This window comes from Gavia stellata, chromosome 19, assembly GCF_030936135.1.
Source record: "Gavia stellata isolate bGavSte3 chromosome 19, bGavSte3.hap2, whole genome shotgun sequence".
NCBI lineage: Eukaryota > Metazoa > Chordata > Aves > Gaviiformes > Gaviidae > Gavia > Gavia stellata.
The window spans coordinates 4,475,814-4,494,622 of record NC_082612.1 but is presented as its reverse complement, the minus strand read 5'-3'; the positions used below and the strand labels follow the sequence as shown (position 1 = coordinate 4,494,622).

Sequence of the window (18,809 nt, the reverse complement as noted above, 5' to 3'; positions counted from 1 at the left end):
ATCTATCTGCAAAGCAAACGATTTACCTGTGAATCAGGAGTCCTCACTGCTGATGACTATTGTCTTCAGAGTCAGGTGCTTCAGACCCCAAAATACGCATCGCTTTTACCCCAGCCTTCCTGCAGACCTGCATCCTAGCCGGGTAAGGCAGACAACACAAGTGGCTGAGCAGACTGGCTATTGCTCATGCCAGTCTTCAGGCACCAAGCCCTCCCGAGGCTTTACAAACCAGCTACCCAACCGAAATCAGGCACAAAAAGGCTAGGAGATAGAGTGCTGAGCCTACATCCCTTTTCTGAACCCAGTCCAACCTGAAGGTGAATGGATTACGGTCCATGGTCTTCAAAAGCCAATGTTTTATTTTCCTTTTCCAGAAATTTCCTGCATTGTAGCAGGACAGCAAACTGCTAAACTTCCCACCACCATATTCTGGAGTTTGTTGTAACCAACATTATACCTCTAATTTCTTATTTCGCGTCAAGGCCTCCTTGAAGCATGATACCATTATTAAGACGCGCACTGCCCAACGTGCTGTTCTGTTTAATTGCTGTGGTCACGTTAGTTTGTACTTTTTGCCATCTGCCGCATATTATTGATCGTCAACTTCAGAGACGGCGCTGAAAAAGAGGAAAAATACACACTGTTCAGTTACATCCGCTAGTATATTATTTCTTAATAACAGTGTAATTAAATTCCATGGTCACTGCGTATCCTATCTTAGGCTGACGTACTGAGTAAAACAGTCAAGTACCAACACTCTAATAAAATCTTCATACAACTACATAATGACAATCTACAGATAAACCAGGCCTTTGCAGCCATGAAACTGAGTTTAATCACCTCATGTAAAGAAAATACTGGCTAATATATTCTTCACATTATTCTTACAAATTCTCTTTATCCCTCTGAGAGAAATTATGAGATCTACAAAGCAGTGGCTGCGTAAAGGAGAACCATAGAAAGGCTGATAAAAAGGCAGAAGTTATATTGGCTTTAAAGAGCAAACCATGACAGTGATATTTAAATGAGATATTATCATTCACAAAGGCTTGAAATTTTTACATTTCAGAACATACTCACCTACTTACAACCATGCCATTTTAAACAAACACCCCCGCATTCAGAGCAGACAGTGTATTAGTCAAATTTTCAAGTTAATTCCAGAAATAGCAGCCCTGAAATTAAGCTCTGCCTCCACATCCGAGGAACGGAGAGCTGGCTCCCTCGAAGGTGCTGTGGATGGGGGACTCCTAACCGAGGGGTCGTGTACGCCAGCGCCTCCCGGACGCCTGCCCGGGGATGAGGAAGAGTGAAGTAAACAGGAGGCATGCAAGAAACAGTTTTTATGTTGTTTGTAAAAAGAAGTCAAAACAGAAGAATAAAAAAATCCCTCTGAAAGCATCTCCTGAACGCCAGTCCCTGGGGAGCCTGTGAGTGCTACATCCCTTCGGCTAAGAGGGATTTTAAAGAAATGTCGCATGCGTCACAGGTTTGGAGATTTGACCCTCACAGAGGGGCTAGGAAGTGCGACTAGTTTAACGTTTTCAGCCTCTTCTTTTGGGTTTGGGTGGGGGGCAGAGGGCTCGGCAAAGCTCCCGGGAGCCTGCCCTTCCAGCCAGACGCTGCCGTGTCCTGATGTCCTGCCACTGAAAGGTTTCTCTTGCCTCCCAGATCAGCATCTTCATGACCCATTTGTCTAATTACGGGAATGACCGCCTGGGCTTATACACCTTCGCGAACCTAGCCAACTTTGTTAAGAGCTCGACTAACCTGAAACTGCAGACGCTGCCCCCCGTTCAGCTGGCTCAGAAGTACTTTGAGCTCTTCCCGGAGCAGACGGACCCTCTTTGGCAGGTAATGTCACACCGTCTTCCTCCTCCAATTACAATCTGCTTGTTGAATTAAGAACCTTTTCCTGTAAAAAAAATAAAAATCCCACTTCACATTCAGATACTCTATTTCTTCCTGCATGCCTTCTTAGGTTATTTCAACTTTCTTGAGAGACCGCTGCTTTTCACTAGAAATAGATTAACTTCCGCTCACCCCAAATCAGGCACGCTAAAAGCACCTCATGGCCATTTATGTGAGAGAAAGCTTCCCTTCCCATCCCTCCTGTCCGTAGTTTTGCTGCTGCAGCACGTTGTGTTAACTAACCGTGTTGCACTATCGGTGAGATGCCCGCAGCCAGCCGTGGCGAGAGCTAGCTCAAGGCGAAGGATGCAGATTCACCGCATCCCTTAACGGGGACTCACTAATGTTGGATCACTGCACCTACAAGGAGGATTTCCCACCATCTGAACCCCCTGCAATGAAACAGTGAGGAAAAGGGAGGGCAGAAGGGTTCAGCACAGCAGATGCAGAATGGGCAGCTATTTTAAGAATGGAAAAGGGTTTCTGCACAGACGGACTATTTTCTAGCTCTGTTTCCAATGCACAATAGTGCTGCTTGTAATCTCAACACTGTCATTTCCTAATCATTGTTACACGTATCTGGCTCTTTTCTTATTCAGAATATGCTGTGCCACGCTGTGCTTTTAGCTATGCAGGCATAAATCCAGAGTGACACCATGGAGATCTGCGCAGTTATTTCAGGCTTACACTGGCAAAAAGGAGCAGACAATTTTCCCTATTATTTTTGACCCAGATGCAAAAGAAGTGTAAATCTATAATATTTCCATTGAGTTTAGTGGAGCTGCAGCGATTCACATCAATTAATTATTTTCTCCATTACATTTTGTTAACTTTATTCCCTAGCAAACTGTATCTTCTATTACCAGCCAATACTATGCAAAAGCAACATCTATATGATAACTGCTTTAAAGACCAGTTCAGTCCCAACATTTTCTGTGGGGTCTTTTGCTCACCCCTGTTTATTTTGCATTCATAGGTAGTAGAAAGATAAGGAGATGAATAATATCCCACATTTCTATTTCATCCTTCCTTTTGGGTTCTTACGTAAATTAAAATTGGCACTAAGTCCTATGCATCTGAAACCATTTTGTCACCTAAGAAAGTAATGCCTTGAAGCTATTCAAACAGAGGTTTCCATTTTAACCTCAAATGAAAACTTGATTAAATCACTGTTTTAATCTTTTTTCCTTCTTTTTATTTTCTTTTTTTTCTAATGACTGAGCTTAATCCTCAGTCATGCAATACCATTATATACACATTGAATTTTAGCCAAAGGGACCGCAGACGTGCCTACCTACGTGCCTATGGACTCTGACTTTATGAAATGAGCCTGACTAACGGAGAGAAGGAAATGCAGTAGTCTCATAGGGCGTGGATTTTGACACCAATCCTTCCAGGATTTGCACAACTGTGTAGCGTTACTGACTTCACTGGGACCCCTGAAAGGATTGGTCCTGAAGGATACCTAGGAGCTTGGTCCCTGTGCACCTGAATGCTTCCATGGATCCGTACCAGAGTGCTCAATATCTGTCAAGAGTAAACTCTTAGGAGGAAATGTGGGATTTCACTACTTAGTGTAAGGCTCTGGCATTAGTGCACAACATTTAGATCCTGCGAAGACTCGCGTGCATGCAAACATTTAGGATACCCCCAGCGTGACGTACAAAACCGCCTTTTCTCCTTCAGAATCCATGTGATGATAAACGCCACAGGGATATTTGGTCCAGAGACAAAACTTGTGACCACCTACCCAAATTTCTTGTGATAGGACCCCAGAAAACAGGTAAGAAGTAATGAATTTGTAACCGGTTTTGTATCTGTGTATTTGCATCCTGTAAACTGAAGCCAACTCCCTGCTATAGAGATGGTGCACTCCTGATCCCTACGGGATTCAGATAGTAAGTCCTTCACCACCAACAGAAAGGGACAACTGTTTGTATAGTAAAATTGCATTCATTCACCATAAAAACTCCCATGCTGTCAAGCTGCCCTATGTTAAGATTGTTATTAACTTCTTTGACAAATTATTTCAACATAGTTTGAGACCCTAATTGACAGCAAAAGTATTTGCCACCTTGCAGACCTCTAAGAGTCTCAGGGCACTATTGGGATTAAGCCGCATATTCCCACTCCCAAGACAGCTGTCACCGTTGTGGACATATTACAGAAAGTGGATGCTGAGGCAGGGAAATAAGTGACCAATCCAAGATCATATGGAAATTCTGCGACAGTGACAAAGAGACAGCAGGTCTTGATTCATAGTCCAATGAGAGCTTCATAGCATGAAATCATTGAAGAGCAAGTTTAAAGACACATTCTCCAAAATTTCCTTTGCCACCATATATCATTTCCAGTTGTTTTTGTCAAACAACAAAACGTACTGTTACCGGGATTTTAAAGCATCCTTATTACATACAGGTTTGCTAGCACTGAAATAGACAATTTATTCCTTAATAGCAGACCCCCAGGAAAAACACACAGAGGACAAAAGCGCAGTTCTGGGAGCAACAAAAGCATAATCCCACAATCAGTGCTTTTGAAAAGTTTTGTGCAACATAAAGAGTTTGAAAACAAATGTGCTCAGGCCAAATCCCCTCAGTGGTTAAGTACACAGTCAAGCAAGCAATGTCATCAACAGCAATATCGCGCTTGCATCAGAGAGCAGAATTTGGAGTTTGGAAATGGGAAAAGTTTGATGAGCAGAGAAGTCTGCATGTATTCCCCCCTCCCTCTGAAAGCCCCTTGTGCTTACATAGGCCTTTCATCCATAGGCAACTTTCTTACAAAAGGTAATCTAATTTTCCTGTATATCTCAGTGTGCATTGATTTAAAGTACTTTCTTGAATGAATAAAGTCAAAGGGTTTTTTTCTATTTCCTAATGGCATCTCTTTTTGTTGTCGTAGGAACAACAGCGCTTTATTTATTTCTTCTGATGCATCCTTCCATTATCAGTAATCTCCCTAGCCCAAAAACTTTTGAAGAAGTTCAGTTCTTCAACGGAAACAACTATCACAAGGGAATTGACTGGTAAGAGGAATAACAAAAAAGAAGTGTTCATTACTAATACATGGTAAATCACAATGGAATAATTACAGAAGCACGTATGACATCGACATAATTACTGGATGAATTTGTTATGCTTGGCATTATCAGACAGAAAGAGAAACTAATTTGTAATGATGGGACATTTAATCAAGTCCTTAATTTTGTTTAGATATTACAGTAACAGTTTTCTTATTTTTTTCACAAATGAATATAATGGCCAGCTCAGTTATGATGTCTGTCTTCATGTTGAACAGCATCTCTGTCTTTTCATAACAGTACCTATACTGAATTATACTCCTTTTCTTCAAAAGCAGCTTTTCATGAAGTAAGATTTGATTCATCTCTTCATGAGAAAAAAAACCCACTGTAAAGCATTTCAGCTGGTATTCCTATCACAATTTTAAATATTGCTTTTACTATTTTTGCTTAAGAAAAGCATTTTTGTAAGGCTTTCATTTCCACAGGGAACAGCAGTTCTCATCCTTGTGTGAAAACTGAAATATAAGACAAACATCACACTACACAGAAACAGATTAATCTTGAGCGGTTTTCCTTGCCCACGTACGGCATGGAGAGTGTGCGGAGCAAACGAGGCTGGCCGGTAAGAGCAGGCTGTCCCCGCAACTACAAGACCAGCTTCTCGGTTCAAGGAGTCATGAAAATTAAAGGGAAAGAAATGCTTGGCGTTTGTTTTCCCACACCGCATAAAGAAAGAGATCACCCATGGCTATCGTAGAGTACGTGGTGTAACACACTCGGAGAAGAAGGAGCAGTGATGGGGGGGCTCTCTCTGCAGCCCTTTACGCAACACGTAGAGGAAGAGGCTGGCCTCTCGGAGACCTCCTCTGCCATGCTTTACCAAAATTGGGCTGCAGGTTCAAAAGTCAGTAGGGTCCTGTGTGCAGGGTGAGGCCGCGCATACTTCATTTCCATAGAAAAGACGCGAAAAACAGTTAGTCCCACCAAAACTGGAAGTTCCTGGAGTGCTCAGCAAAACTAAAGGGACCAAAAAATGCCTCCAAAACAAATTCGCCTTTTGCTGCTTTTGAATTCTCCACCTTTTCAGTTGAACTTTCTGTTTTACTTACTTCTACTTCCAATCAACTTTAAGTGGAAAAGACCATTCAAAGCCAAAATTCAAAGCTTGCATTCTGAAAACATCTAAAAGAAAAGATTTGTCAGTTCCAAAATGAAAAATTTCAACAATGTTAAAATTAAATGGTTGACATTTTGAAGCTTTTCCCATTTTTTTCTGCAGCTAAAACTGAACTCACTCCAAACTGGTGAACGACATCCCTTTGACATTGAACTTCTTAGCAAAAATCCCATCCGTCAACGGAAAAACCTAATTACCTGACCTCATGGAGGCTTTAGCTATTACCAGCACCATGTAAGAGTCAAGATGCGTTCCCCCAATTCCAGTTCTGGAGTGAGCTGAGAAATTCAATTTTGCTTCTTGAGAATTATGTCTGAAAATTCACCTTTTCACCTGCCATGAGACGGGAAGCACAGGGATATGACCCTTTTGTGATACTGCTAATTCTAACAAGTTTCTTCACCTCCCAGGTACATGGATTTCTTCCCCACTCCTTCCAACATCACCACCAACCTCCTCTTTGAGAAAAGTGCCAACTATTTCCACTCTGAGGAAGCCCCTAAGCGAGCTGCTTCCCTCATCCCCAAGGCCAAGATCATCACCATCCTCATCGACCCATCTGATCGGGCATATTCCTGGTACCAGGTACGGCCCTTGCCTTTGAGAAATGGACAGTGAAATCAATGGCAGGGGATGATGACCAACATCAGTGGGAATTTGTGTCCTTGAGCAAGAATGGGATTTATTGCAAAGCGTTTGCGTTGTGTAGAAGTGGAAGGATGCTGAATGCCAGCTTTTGCAGTTGGCACCTGTGACACCAGTGTCATAAATGATGAAACTTTTCAGCACAGAGCTGCCACCAGCTGTAAACAAACAGTTTAATCTCAATTACAGCTGACACTGCATAGCAGAAAAGCAGTGCTCCTCGCCCAGGGAGATGCACAGGGGAAAATGAGCATGGCCTAGCTAGAAAATCAGAGCTCTTGAGGCTGAGGATCTGGTACCTCATCCCACCCTCCAGCATGTAAGCTGAGCAATATGCGGTGGTGTACAAACGTATGCAGTGTCTTCTGAAGTTTCCAAGGAGTCAAAAAGAGCTGTGCCTGGAGAGGTGGGGTTTTTTTCTCTCCATGGAAACAAAAGAATGCCTGTTGTTTTTCCAAGGAAACTCTAGGATGCTCTTTCTTGCCTTTACTGAGCCCACACCTTTCCATAACAAAGCCTGCACCATTTAAAAAAACTGGTTTTGAAGAGACGTTTAAGCACGCATGTAAAATATGGTGTAGTCATACAGATAAAGGAAATAATAAAAGCAGTATTAAAGCAGAGACAGATTAATAACGTTGCAATAAGCATAAAATACACCATTTCTGACACTGTTGTTATGAGTTCTGCAAGGAATAAAACATGGCCTAGGCGTGCAATTTGCACCCTTTCCAGTATCCCATTTGCACCTTTACAACTGCTGATGTGAGATGCAAAGCAGTAAAATAAAATGTGCCTACTTTGGTGGAATTTGGCTCCTCAGCTCCCCTCCCACCCTTCCCAGGAGGGCCCTTGACTGAATGGTGGCCCCATCTTGTGTCCTTGCCCCCCCGCTCCTACCTGGCAGAAGTGGCACCGGTGGGGAGCCGAGGGGCTGCTGGGGGCTGCAGCTGGGCTGGCCGTGCCAGCACAGCCCTCCCGACAGCTCTAGGGAGGCTTACGGCTTAATCTTCAGCGTCCTTGTGATATGTGTCTAAATATCTCCCATTAGCACCAGCGATCCCACGAGGACCCCGCTGCCCTGAAATTCAATTTTTATGAAGTCATTACGTCCAACCATTGGGCGCCCTCGGAGATAAGGACTCTCCAGAAGAGATGCCTGACACCCGGATGGTATGCTGTCCATATCGAAAGATGGTTAACTCATTACCCTGCTTCACAGGTAATTTCCAACCTGTTTCACCAAGCTCATTGACTCTCGGAAAGTCCCCAAATGAGTATGGCCTCATCATTAGGGGTGATGGTATATTTCCCACTGGAACTCTCAGCTGTTAGGAAATGCAGATTTGACAAGATCGGGATATCTGGCAGAAGCGTGTTGACCTTTCTGTCTTCTGATGGAAAAGATGCAACAGGAAAATGCTATGAAGTGGCCACATGGGCTTGATGGGGGACTTTGGGGTTTCCTTCCAGGATCAGCCAAGGTTGTCAAAGCTTCTGGGTCCCAAGAAAGAAGCAGCTGCAGCATGAGACATTGTGGGAAGGTTTGACAAATTCACTTAGAAAATGCCAGGGCTTTTTCTAAAAAGAAATTTCTTTCCGCTTCCCACTCACTCCCTTTCATAGAAAATTTCACATTTGTTTGATCCTGATATGGAATTAGCCTTTCTCAGTGTTAGAGCAGAAATTCCTTCTTTTGCCCCATCTTCCTTCAGATGTTCTATTGAATTGTCTTTTATAATCTTTCCCATGAAAAATTTACGTAAACACATGGACCTAAAGAATATTCCCACTACCAAAAAAAATTGTTTACAGATATAAACCTAAAGCAAACATTTTAGTACTACAAAATATATGCATGGACACTCTCTACCTGTAGATGTGGTCCATAGCTCAGTTCATATGTCTACCTACTGTAAGAAAAAGTTGTAAAAGGGTATTTAATGAGCAAGCATAATGAACAAGCATCTCCAGAGATTGCTCTATGTGGGACAGAATTTTGCTGAAAGGAAGCAAAACTAAGTGTTGCCTATTTAGTCAGGGACCTGGAAAACCAAAAAGAAATAGAAGTTCTGTCTTTTTGCAGTCCTCTATTTTCTTTTTGTACAGTCTCAGCTGTACTATCAAGAGGAGAAGCAGGTCAATCCCATTTCGAGGAGAAAATCTCAGTCAGTAATTTTCTTTCTTCTTTCATCTCTGGCCTTTCTACTCTTTCATAAATGGGGAAGGAGTACTGCCTAAAGCAGCTGAGCTTGCAGCAAGGGCCGTCCCCAGGCAGCATTGCCCTAGGAGCAAACAGGGCACATCTCCTCATCGGCCACCACGTCCCAACTTACTCCTCCGAAGGAGAAGGGGCTGTGCCGGCAAATTCGGAGCATGCAAAGGGTGCTGAACATCCCGTGCCCTGTTACCTGTGCTCCTTCTCTGCCCTCGCCCAGGGCTGCTGCCCCCTCTCATGAAGATTTCTCTCCTTCTCCTGCCATAGCGAAGAGCGAGCGCAGCCCTCCTATTAAACATTCAGGGGCACATTGACATATTTCTTGTAAAACCAGTAACCACTCATGTTTCATAGTTAGAGTGATTAATTTTACAAGACACACAACAAAATGCACTCATTCTTAATAAGGTGCACACAGAGAGTGCACTCACGATGCTTACTAATGGGCCCTCAGTAATGTGCATTCACTCGGCCTGTGCACTCAAAAACTTAATAATTCATAATAAGCCTTCACAATAAATATAAAACACGTCTGCCCAGAATAGTTATTAGTAATACTGCTTGGTACTCCAGTAGACTTTTGATACATTGTCTTAACATTTGCTTGTGGAGGTCAATGTACCTTTACATTACATCAATTTTTAATTAAAAACAAAACAAAAAAAAACCCTTTGCTAACAATTTTGCAAGCGTCCATGGTTGAGAGGCTGGTGGTGAGTTTCAAATAAATTGCCACAATATCACTTTTGAACGTGTAATTGTATAGTATCTGAACATTTAATTCTAAGATATAGATGAGCTTTTTGTTATTTTTCTTATTCCTTGCCAGATTTTCTACAGACACATAGTAAATTCCAACAATATTTTTACATTCCTTCATCTCTTTTTCACAGAATTATCTGAGACTCGAGTTTGGCTTGTGGGAGTTAGCTCTCGCACTTGAACAATGTGCGCACACAGAGTTACGAGGTGCCCACCTCTACAAATTCAACATAATAAAGTAAAAAGTAAATCTAAAGAGAAGTTCGTCCATATGATTGTTATGAGCACTGTACAAAGTCACATGCTAACTTAAATCCACGTTGTCATAGAAAGGAAATAATGTCATTCTTTCGCTAACCTTAGTCCTGTTTCTAAACAGCTAGCATATTTACCCCTACAGTTGCTCATTATTGATGGACAGCAGCTAAGAAGTGACCCAGCTACTGTGATGGATGAAGTGCAGAAGTTTCTTGGAGTGTCTCCTCATTATAATTACTCCGAAGCTCTAACGTGAGTCTGTTCCTTTATTATCTGCCCTGTGGGATCACAGTGTACGTTCCTTCCTACCAAGATCACTTGATCATTAATTACAAACGAACAAACAACAAACACATTACAACAACGCTAATTTTGCAAAGCTTGGGGTTTCCTTAAAGTCATGTTTAACACTCATCCAGTTTTCCCTGAACTTGCACGCGTACAATACACTACAGAATTTAATTGCATGACTGCATACATTTCCACACGCAAACTCTACTTCGCACAACGTACAGAACAAATGACCGCTCAGTATTTTGTATTAGATGCAGAGCAAAGACCCAGATTCATGTAAAAAATGTCTGCTAAGTTTGAGTGTTCGATTAGAGATGTCCAGGACTTGTTTTCTCAGGGTACCTACTTTTGCTTTCATCGCTGCACTGTGTACATGTGCGTTCAGCTGATGCGAATTGTGTGTGTAAGAGCTCAGCACACATTTGCACACCAGACTGTTGAACCGTATGACAGTCTCCAGAAGCTGAAGACCACCTCGTGTCAGGTGTGAAAATTTTGCCTTAAATGTTTTTATCACATTCATATGGGAGTCTAATGACAGAGATTTGGTTAGAAGCACTCAGTATGGTAAGATTCATCTGGTCGCATGGTTTCTTTGATTGTTTGCTTTTGACGTGGACCAAATATACCATTCCCTAATCCCATTTTCATATATCACAGAATCCCAGAATCACTAAGGTTGGAAAAGACTTGTAAGATCATCAAGTCCAACCATCAACTAACACCACCATGCCCATTAAACCATGTCCCACAATGCCTCGTCCACACGTTCCTTGAACACCTCCAGCGATGGTGACTCCACCACCTCCCTGGGCAGTTTATTCCAGTGTCTCACCGCTCTCTCAGTGAAGAAATTTTTCCTAACATCCAGCCTAAACCTCCCCTGGCACAACTTGAGGCCATTTCCTCTTGTCCTTTTGCTTGTCACTTGGGAGAAGAGACCAACACCCCCCTCCCCACAACCCCCTTTCAGGTAATTGCAGAGAGCGATGAGGTCTCCCCTCAACATCCTCTTCTCCAGACTGAACAAAAATATGGTTGAGCCAACGCTGCTGACCTTTTACCTGGTAGTATCCAGACCCCTGGCACGGAAGAATTTAGTCTGTACACTTAAAGTTTGGTAAATTTATAAGCTACTAATAGTAGATCCCTAACGTGGAAGTGCTGGGCTCAAGCGCAGCACCTGGAGCATAGGGACAAGGCGGTATTTGCCCACGGAGCACAAAACCCTCCAACTGAGCAGCCTGTCTGGTCATGGGCTGGGGTGTCAGTGCCAAAACTGTAGGAGCCCAAATCAAGGTCCCCTGAACCTAGGGAAAGCCCGTTGATTGAATTCCCACAGCCTTTGGTTCGGATCTAGCAAAGGCAGTTGCGCTGAGCCCGGATCACGTTTCTCATCCTCGCTACCCGGAGGTTGAGGCTTTCCCCATGAAAGGGGATTAATGGCCTCTGTGGCACTCTCTCTTTGACATGTCTCAATTCCCTGCAGGAAGGCAGAGTCTCTGCAGAGGCGGGAGTGGGCTGAATTTCTCTCTCCCCTCTTAGTCCAGCAGAAAATCGTAAGAAGCTTTTGCACTGAGCCTCTCCGGTGGAGATTTTTCCAACTCAGTGTGCAAGCGGAGAGCAGGAGCCCGCACATGGGGTGGAAAGTAGAAAAGCCTGTACCTCACCTTCCCTGCAGGCTGGTAGCAGGAAAACAGTGGGAAAATGAGACCACAGGCTTTCCATCTGCCCCGCACTGCTTCCCCTCTGCATATGATTATTGCTTAATGTTTCCCCCGCTGGGAGGGTTATGGTTATTTATACAATAGGTATAAAGTGAGAGTTGAGCGCTTGTTGTTCTTTGGGTCTTAAGGATTGCTCTGCCAAAATCTTTTTCTAGAGGAAAAATTTTGGATTTCAGAATGTAATTTTTTAAGCCATTGGTTTCCGAAGCAGATGAAGTAGAGGAGGAGTTTGAATACACAGCTGAACTACTGATGTTTGAACAACTGCTGCCGCACATCTGCAGTGCCTTCTGCTAGGTTTTTAAAAATATACACCCACATACATACATCTTCCTTTCTGTAACTAAATTAAAGTCAGTGGAGTCACACACCAGGAAAACATTTGGCCTCTCATATTTGTTTGGACAGGAAAAATAGATTGTAAACAGAACTATAAAATTATGCAATCACTGTTTAGAGGCATCAAGAATGCAAATGTGCTGTGGAAGCACACAATTCTGTGTGGATTTAGGATAGAAGAGAAAAATGCATTAAACAATGTAGTTGCTTTATGGTAGGACTGTCAAAGTAAAAAAGATTGCATAGGAACATTCCTAGTCATTACCGCCTAGTAGCTGTATACCACACATTTTCAAAGTTGTCACAGACCAGCCTAAGGACCCAGTCCTGCAAACACTAGTGAGCAACAAGGCCATCACCCTGAGTAATTACCTGAACGTCTTATAGGAGAGTAAAATCAGCCCCGGCAGAAGGAGGGTACTAATCAGAGCCATGGAAAGAGAGCAGAGGGGAGACAGAGGCAGCACTCGGGCATCTGGAGAGAAGCGCACATCACGCCGGGTTAGTAAGAGCCACAGCTGAGACAGGCAACGAGGCTGTCACTTCTTATACACCCTGCTAAAGAGGACCTAGATTCAGACTAGATATAAGGAAGAAATTCTTTACTGTGAGGGTGGTGAGGCACTGGCACAGGTTGCCCAGAGGGGTGGTAGATGCCCCATCCCTGGAAACAGTCACGGTCAGGTTGGAGGGGGCTCTGAGCAACCTGATCTGGCGGAAGATGTCCCTGCTCATTGCAGGGGGTTGGACTAGATGACCTTTAACAGTCCCTTCCAACCCAAAATATTCTATGATTCTATGACCTGCGCTTTTTATTAGAGTAGTGAAAACAAAGGGGGAAAATCAACTAATGTTGCAAGGCTTTTACACATAATGCCATCAAAAGACAGACATTGGGATCCCCACACAAAGTGCTAGGAGAAGGAAACTAGTCAGTGGTCTTCATGAAGTTCCCATTACGGCACTGAAGAGATGTTTCCCACCTCTCCCCCACGCGCTCATTTTCACAGGGAGTGACCAAGGGCTTAATTTTTTTAAGTATCTGAACTTAATGAAGGGAAACCTAGGACACATGGGACTAAAGTTACAAGAGACCTTTCCTTTTAATCACAAGATGGCCCTACCAAAGCTCCACTGACTGCTAGGAAGAGGTGTTTCATGCCCAGCATCCTCAGATCACTCACAGTCCGGGGTAGCGTGGGCCAGTGTTTCCCTTCTTCCTTTGTTTTTCTCAGCAGGCAGCAAAGGAGGGAGACAGGGCAGAGCCTGGCTTTGGCAAAGGGCAGCCAACACGCCGCTTCTTCCAGCCTGGCTCATCATGCCACGCTCTGCCCACAGATGAGGCTCCACATCCAGCCTCATAGGGGAAATTTCCCTCGTTTTCCCTCGTGCGAACAACAGGAGGGAAAGGAAAAGACAGGATTAGGGCAGCATGCTTAAGTAAATGTTTTCTCTTGGAGTGCTGCTACATTTTGTCAGAGAATAAGAGAAAGATCCTCATGGTGGCATTGCTTAGCCCTGCCCTCACAGGCACCCTCCCCACCTCCAGCATCGGGTACTGACTTCCCGAGACGTGGGGTGGGCTTACGGGTGCCCGGGTTCAACCCTGCATCTCCCACAGGCTTACTCTGTAAGGGAAGAAAAGATAACTGGGCCTGGAGGAAAGGTTTCTGCTGACTGCTTGCTTTAAAAAGCTCGCTTGTAACTTTAGCCTTAAGGCTATCACTATTTTTAAATAAATACTTCCATTGTGCCCAATTAAGTTTTCGGGAGTCCTGAGAGTTCTGTAATACCTGAACGCGATGGGTTGAATTCAGCCGGAGCTGTCTTACCCTCTTTTCCCCTACCCAAATTTGCATGTTCTCTTAATAATGTTCAACATGCTCCTTCTGAGGCAGAAATATTGTTTGGGGCGTAGTTTTGCAGTTTTCCTTTTACCCAGCACATTATATTGCTGCTTCTCTTGGGAAATTAGCGCAAGCCAGCTAGAGTACTTCACCGTGCAACGAGCAGATGGAAAAGGCCAAAGTAGAAATGAATCTATCATCGATATATCCATTTAATCAATGATTTATTTATTTTTAATTGATACAGCTACCGAGACAATTTAGGAAACAAGGGTCAGGCCTGCAATAATAAGCTGGGCAAGAAAAAAACGTGAAGAAGGTTCACCCTTCTCCAGAAATTAGCTCACTTATGTACAGCAGCAAATTGCAGGTGCACCCGTCTCATACGGATAGACCCAGGGCAAAAAGGTAGTCTGTAAGTAATTAACTCCGTGTTCCAGCCAATTATACTTCATCCTTTTCAGACATCTGCTGAATAGCAGAAACGCGAACATTTTCAATGTTTTATGCATGCTGCAAGTCCCATAGCAATAAATTCAAAACTTAACGCTGCATGTTGTTCATTCCTTAGTGAGAACGTGCTTTAAAGCCTTAATCTAAAATTCTTATATCTTTGAATTTTAGACATCAAAATCAAATTGCATATTCCAGATAAGACTGCTAAGACAGTGTTTATGCTATAATGCCATCTTTGGAATGAAAATGATATTTAGATCTAATGATACGGAACAACCAACTTCTCAGGTGCAGTTAAATTATCAACAACCAACCAGCGGTTCTTTCAGTAGACCTGAACGCTGCTTATTTCACTCAAAAATCAACAAAAAACATTTCAATATTGTATTTCTCATTTTGTAGTCATGCAACAATCACACACTTTCCTGTATAAATAGACTTAGGGATTGAGTCTATGCCTGTTGAAGTCAACAAACGGATCAGCTTGCCCTTTTTAACCCATCTCACCTTGACGGTGCTGACCTACAACAGCATCAGCTGCAATCGGCCACACAGAGAGACTTCCTTGAGCACAGCGGATAATGTCCTTGAGAATATAGCGCATCTAATTCCAGGAAAAGAGCTGATTAGTAATTTTTTCAACAAAGCGTTCTTTGTTCAAGTGCCAATTGATCAAAACATCAGCATCCCACCGGGCTACACGGAGCAGTTTGACATGAATAAAATCTCCGACCAAAACCAGACAATAAAATATGAGTCACCGTCTGGAGTGGGTCCGTGTAAGATCCTTGAGACTGAAGCTCAGGACCTTGACTGGCATCCTATAGGTCAACGCTTAAAACTTGTACCTTATATGCTGGACACATAGAACAAAAATTAGCTAGTGTAGGTAAAGCACAACTTCTTGCCTTGAGCCCCTCCCAAAGTAAATTTGTGAAAAAAATAAATCCCCAGAGCTTTCAGAAGAGAAGAAAGCTGTTTCCCACTCTGTCCTCAGTATTTCAGTCATCTAGAGAGATGTGTGCAGCAATAATTGTTGGCTAACACTGATGTCTTAGTAGCTGGGAGATTCTTCTGTAGGGCGGTCTTTCAAAAAATATAATCCTCTATAGGTTTGACCCTCAGAAAGGCTTTTGGTGCCAGTTATTGGAAGGAGGGAAAACAAAGTGCCTGGGAAAAAGCAAAGGTCGAAAATACCCACCAATGGACCAAGAGGTAAGGGCTTTGCAGAGATTTAAGTTAACATTTTTCAATATTGACTCTGTGTTTGACAGCTAAAATAAACACACTGATTTTTTTTTTTTTTTTTTTTTAATTTTCACTGGCTTGATATTTTTAAAAATCAGAAACTTTTAATGAGCTTTGAATGACAGGAGATTAATTGCCCCCTCTTAGGAGCCCCTCTCTGGGAGCAGTGCACAGCTCCCGGGCAGGAGCACCTGCCGAAATCTGCCGTCGGGTGGGTTTCCTTCTTTGACTGTTGTTTTTTTTCACCCTTCTTAGTCTCGAGCGTTTCTGTCAAGCTACTACAGAGACCACAACGTGGAGTTGTCCAAGCTGCTGCACAGGCTGGGGCAGCCCCTGCCCTCCTGGCTGAGACAGGAGCTGCAGAAGGTCAGGTAGCACGCAAGGGCGGGGGACCCAAACAAGGACGATTTCCTTCACCGTCAAACCCCTTGCTTCTCCAACTCACTTGTGATCATCAGTAGAGGACCTCATGAATAACGCTCTTTCTATTAAAAAAAAAACCAAAACACAAAAGAATAAAAACCCTAAACCCAACAACTGTTTATATGCACGTGCTGACAGTTATTAGCATCGACCCCTTTTGTCAGCTTCCAGGAAATAATACGGAGCTACGTGGCATTACTCTTTATCCAGACCGAGATTCGTGCATAGCCTAGTTCCTCTGTTCACCACGAAGTACCAGAAACTGTGTGGAGGACGGATTGACTTCAGTGTACATGACAAATTGCAGTCTGTCAGGACACGAGCAAAGGATGGGAACATCTCTCACTGGACTGTGAGGTTGGTCATCTGCTGGGGTTTTGCCACATTTGTTTATGCTGGTTTTTCCCCCAACCCTGCAAGTATTTGTATCATTTTACAGGGGGATATTCAGCACTTTGCGGTCAGGTTCCCTAATGGTTATGGTATATGTAGTATTAATGCACCATCCCATGGAAAGGGATGGGCTAAATTCTCACCTAACCAGCTTCCCTGGGATTCCTGTAATAACTGATGACAGTCTGTGCTCTTTCTTCTGTTGCTGGGTTGGTTTTTTTTTCCCTTCACAACAAGATATATTCTGATTTACTGGAGTCGTGTGGGTTGTTGAGGTGCAAGGCAGCGAGGTGGTCCTCCTCCCAGATCTCAGTGAAATCCATCGCCTGACTTTTGGATGTGGCTACTTTGCCACCCTGACAAGGTTTGTCATTGCATCTGTTGGGTTCCTACAGCAGCTCTGAGATGCAAAACTGTATCAAATATTTTGTCATAAAGCCACAGGACTCCTTAAAACTCTATCAAAACCTTTTAAAATCTAAACAGGCCACGAAAGCGGTGCGCTGACAATAACCTAATATCAATAATTTTGTTCCTATCTGGAAAGTGATGTTTTTGCTCTGAAGCCTTCAAAGTAAGAGATTGGGTTAGCCATTTAGGGTCTCAGTCTGCAAGCTACTACAGAAAAAAAACTTTAATGACCAAAGGTATTTGTTCAGGTTTGGAAAAAAACCTACAGTCTGTTGACAAATAAACTCTTTCTATAGACTTTAACGGAGTTGAAAGGACAAGCATATCCACTATATATCGCACATATATATATATATGATGCATATATTTTTATGCCTGCATATCTACCTACTGCATATCCAGATCAGAGCTACACTTAGTTTTAAATATCTGGGTTTTGTGCCCATAGGTAAATGAAAGGGTCGTTCACAAAAAAAACGGTATTATGAACTGTGCTTTCTTCTCAAATCTGTGTGGGCAAGGTCAACAAGACTGGGCAGAAACTCACTGGGAAATTTAAGCTGAAGGAACAAATACCATTTAGGCATTTTAGCCTTCTAACACTTTTTCTCAAGAAAACGAAAGCGGGCAAAGCTTTGCTACATGTTCTTTATGCAGCACAAAATGGAGTAGGTTTTAGTTTCCAAATTTCCCCGCCTTACTTCCTAGGCACAAGCCATTTCAGGTGCTGCAGAGGCTTTGGGCTTTCCCTTTCCCATGAATTTGATCCTTACTCCCTAGCTCAGGAGGCAGAACTGGACATGGGGGTTGCACCGTGAATTCGGAGTAGTGAGAGCCGTGGGGAGCACAGATCAGTGCACGTCATGGGCGGTGGCATTCAAGGGCACTTGAACAAATTAATTTGGGCTTTAAATCAGTTGATAGATGTAGATATCCATCTTAGCATTACCAAACTGCTAAATCATGAGAGTGTCCACCAAGATCATGACACTAGCTTATTTTGGATTGACAAGTCCAGTGCTTCCCAGAGCTATCCTGGTGCCACCCATCCTGCTCCCCACTCGGTGGCAGTGGCACTTGTCAGTGAGTGTCCTCTGGCACCACTTGCCCGCCACGGTGTTTCCTCTCACCCAGTTTCCATCGCTTTCCTCCACCGCTGCCCATCTGAACGTGCCTGGCTGCTTCTTCCCTCGGCACTGTTCCAGCCCTTTTCTCAGTCCCAGCACTGCCCTGGTCCAGGTCCCTCACCCACACAAGGAGCCAGCACTGCCCTCCTTGGTCCCGCACACGCAGCCCGCGGGGTTGCACAGAGAAGAGGCTGAGGCACAACCCGCACCAAGTCGCTGCGTGGCCCCCTGCACTCCTGCCCTCCACCTCAGCCCTCGCTCCTTCTGCGGGAGGACCCACAGCAGGGGTGGGAAGAGGACAAGGACGGGTACCCCCTGCCCAGCGGCTGCCGGCTGCTGCCGGAGCATGACATGCCCAACCCCACCAGCGCTGCACTAGCCTACTCACACAAGGACGTACAGGAAAGCCCAAAAGGCAAGCCTTGCCCAGTCTCATGTTTGCTTTTAAATATTGAGATGGGATTCATCTCACATAAGTGAGACATCTACTTTATTTTATAGGTGATGAAGGGAAATAGCGCTTCTAGGACACCATTCATCTCATCACA

General features: G+C 43.7%; 1 protein-coding gene across 1 annotated transcript in view; it reads left to right on the top strand.

Annotated features, from left to right (window-relative positions):
- Window positions 1-16,282, top strand: part of LOC104252902 (bifunctional heparan sulfate N-deacetylase/N-sulfotransferase 4) — an 86,158-nt gene extending 69,876 nt beyond the window's left edge. The window contains exons 6-13 of the mRNA XM_059826839.1: window positions 1,672-1,854; window positions 3,598-3,694; window positions 4,816-4,939; window positions 6,524-6,698; window positions 7,810-7,980; window positions 10,139-10,248; window positions 15,772-15,874; window positions 16,163-16,282. Coding sequence (XP_059682822.1) covers window positions 1,672-1,854; window positions 3,598-3,694; window positions 4,816-4,939; window positions 6,524-6,698; window positions 7,810-7,980; window positions 10,139-10,248; window positions 15,772-15,874; window positions 16,163-16,282 — 1,083 coding nt within the window. The remainder of the gene's footprint in view (window positions 1-1,671; window positions 1,855-3,597; window positions 3,695-4,815; window positions 4,940-6,523; window positions 6,699-7,809; window positions 7,981-10,138; window positions 10,249-15,771; window positions 15,875-16,162) is intronic.
- Window positions 16,283-18,809: the final 2,527 nt, after the last annotated feature.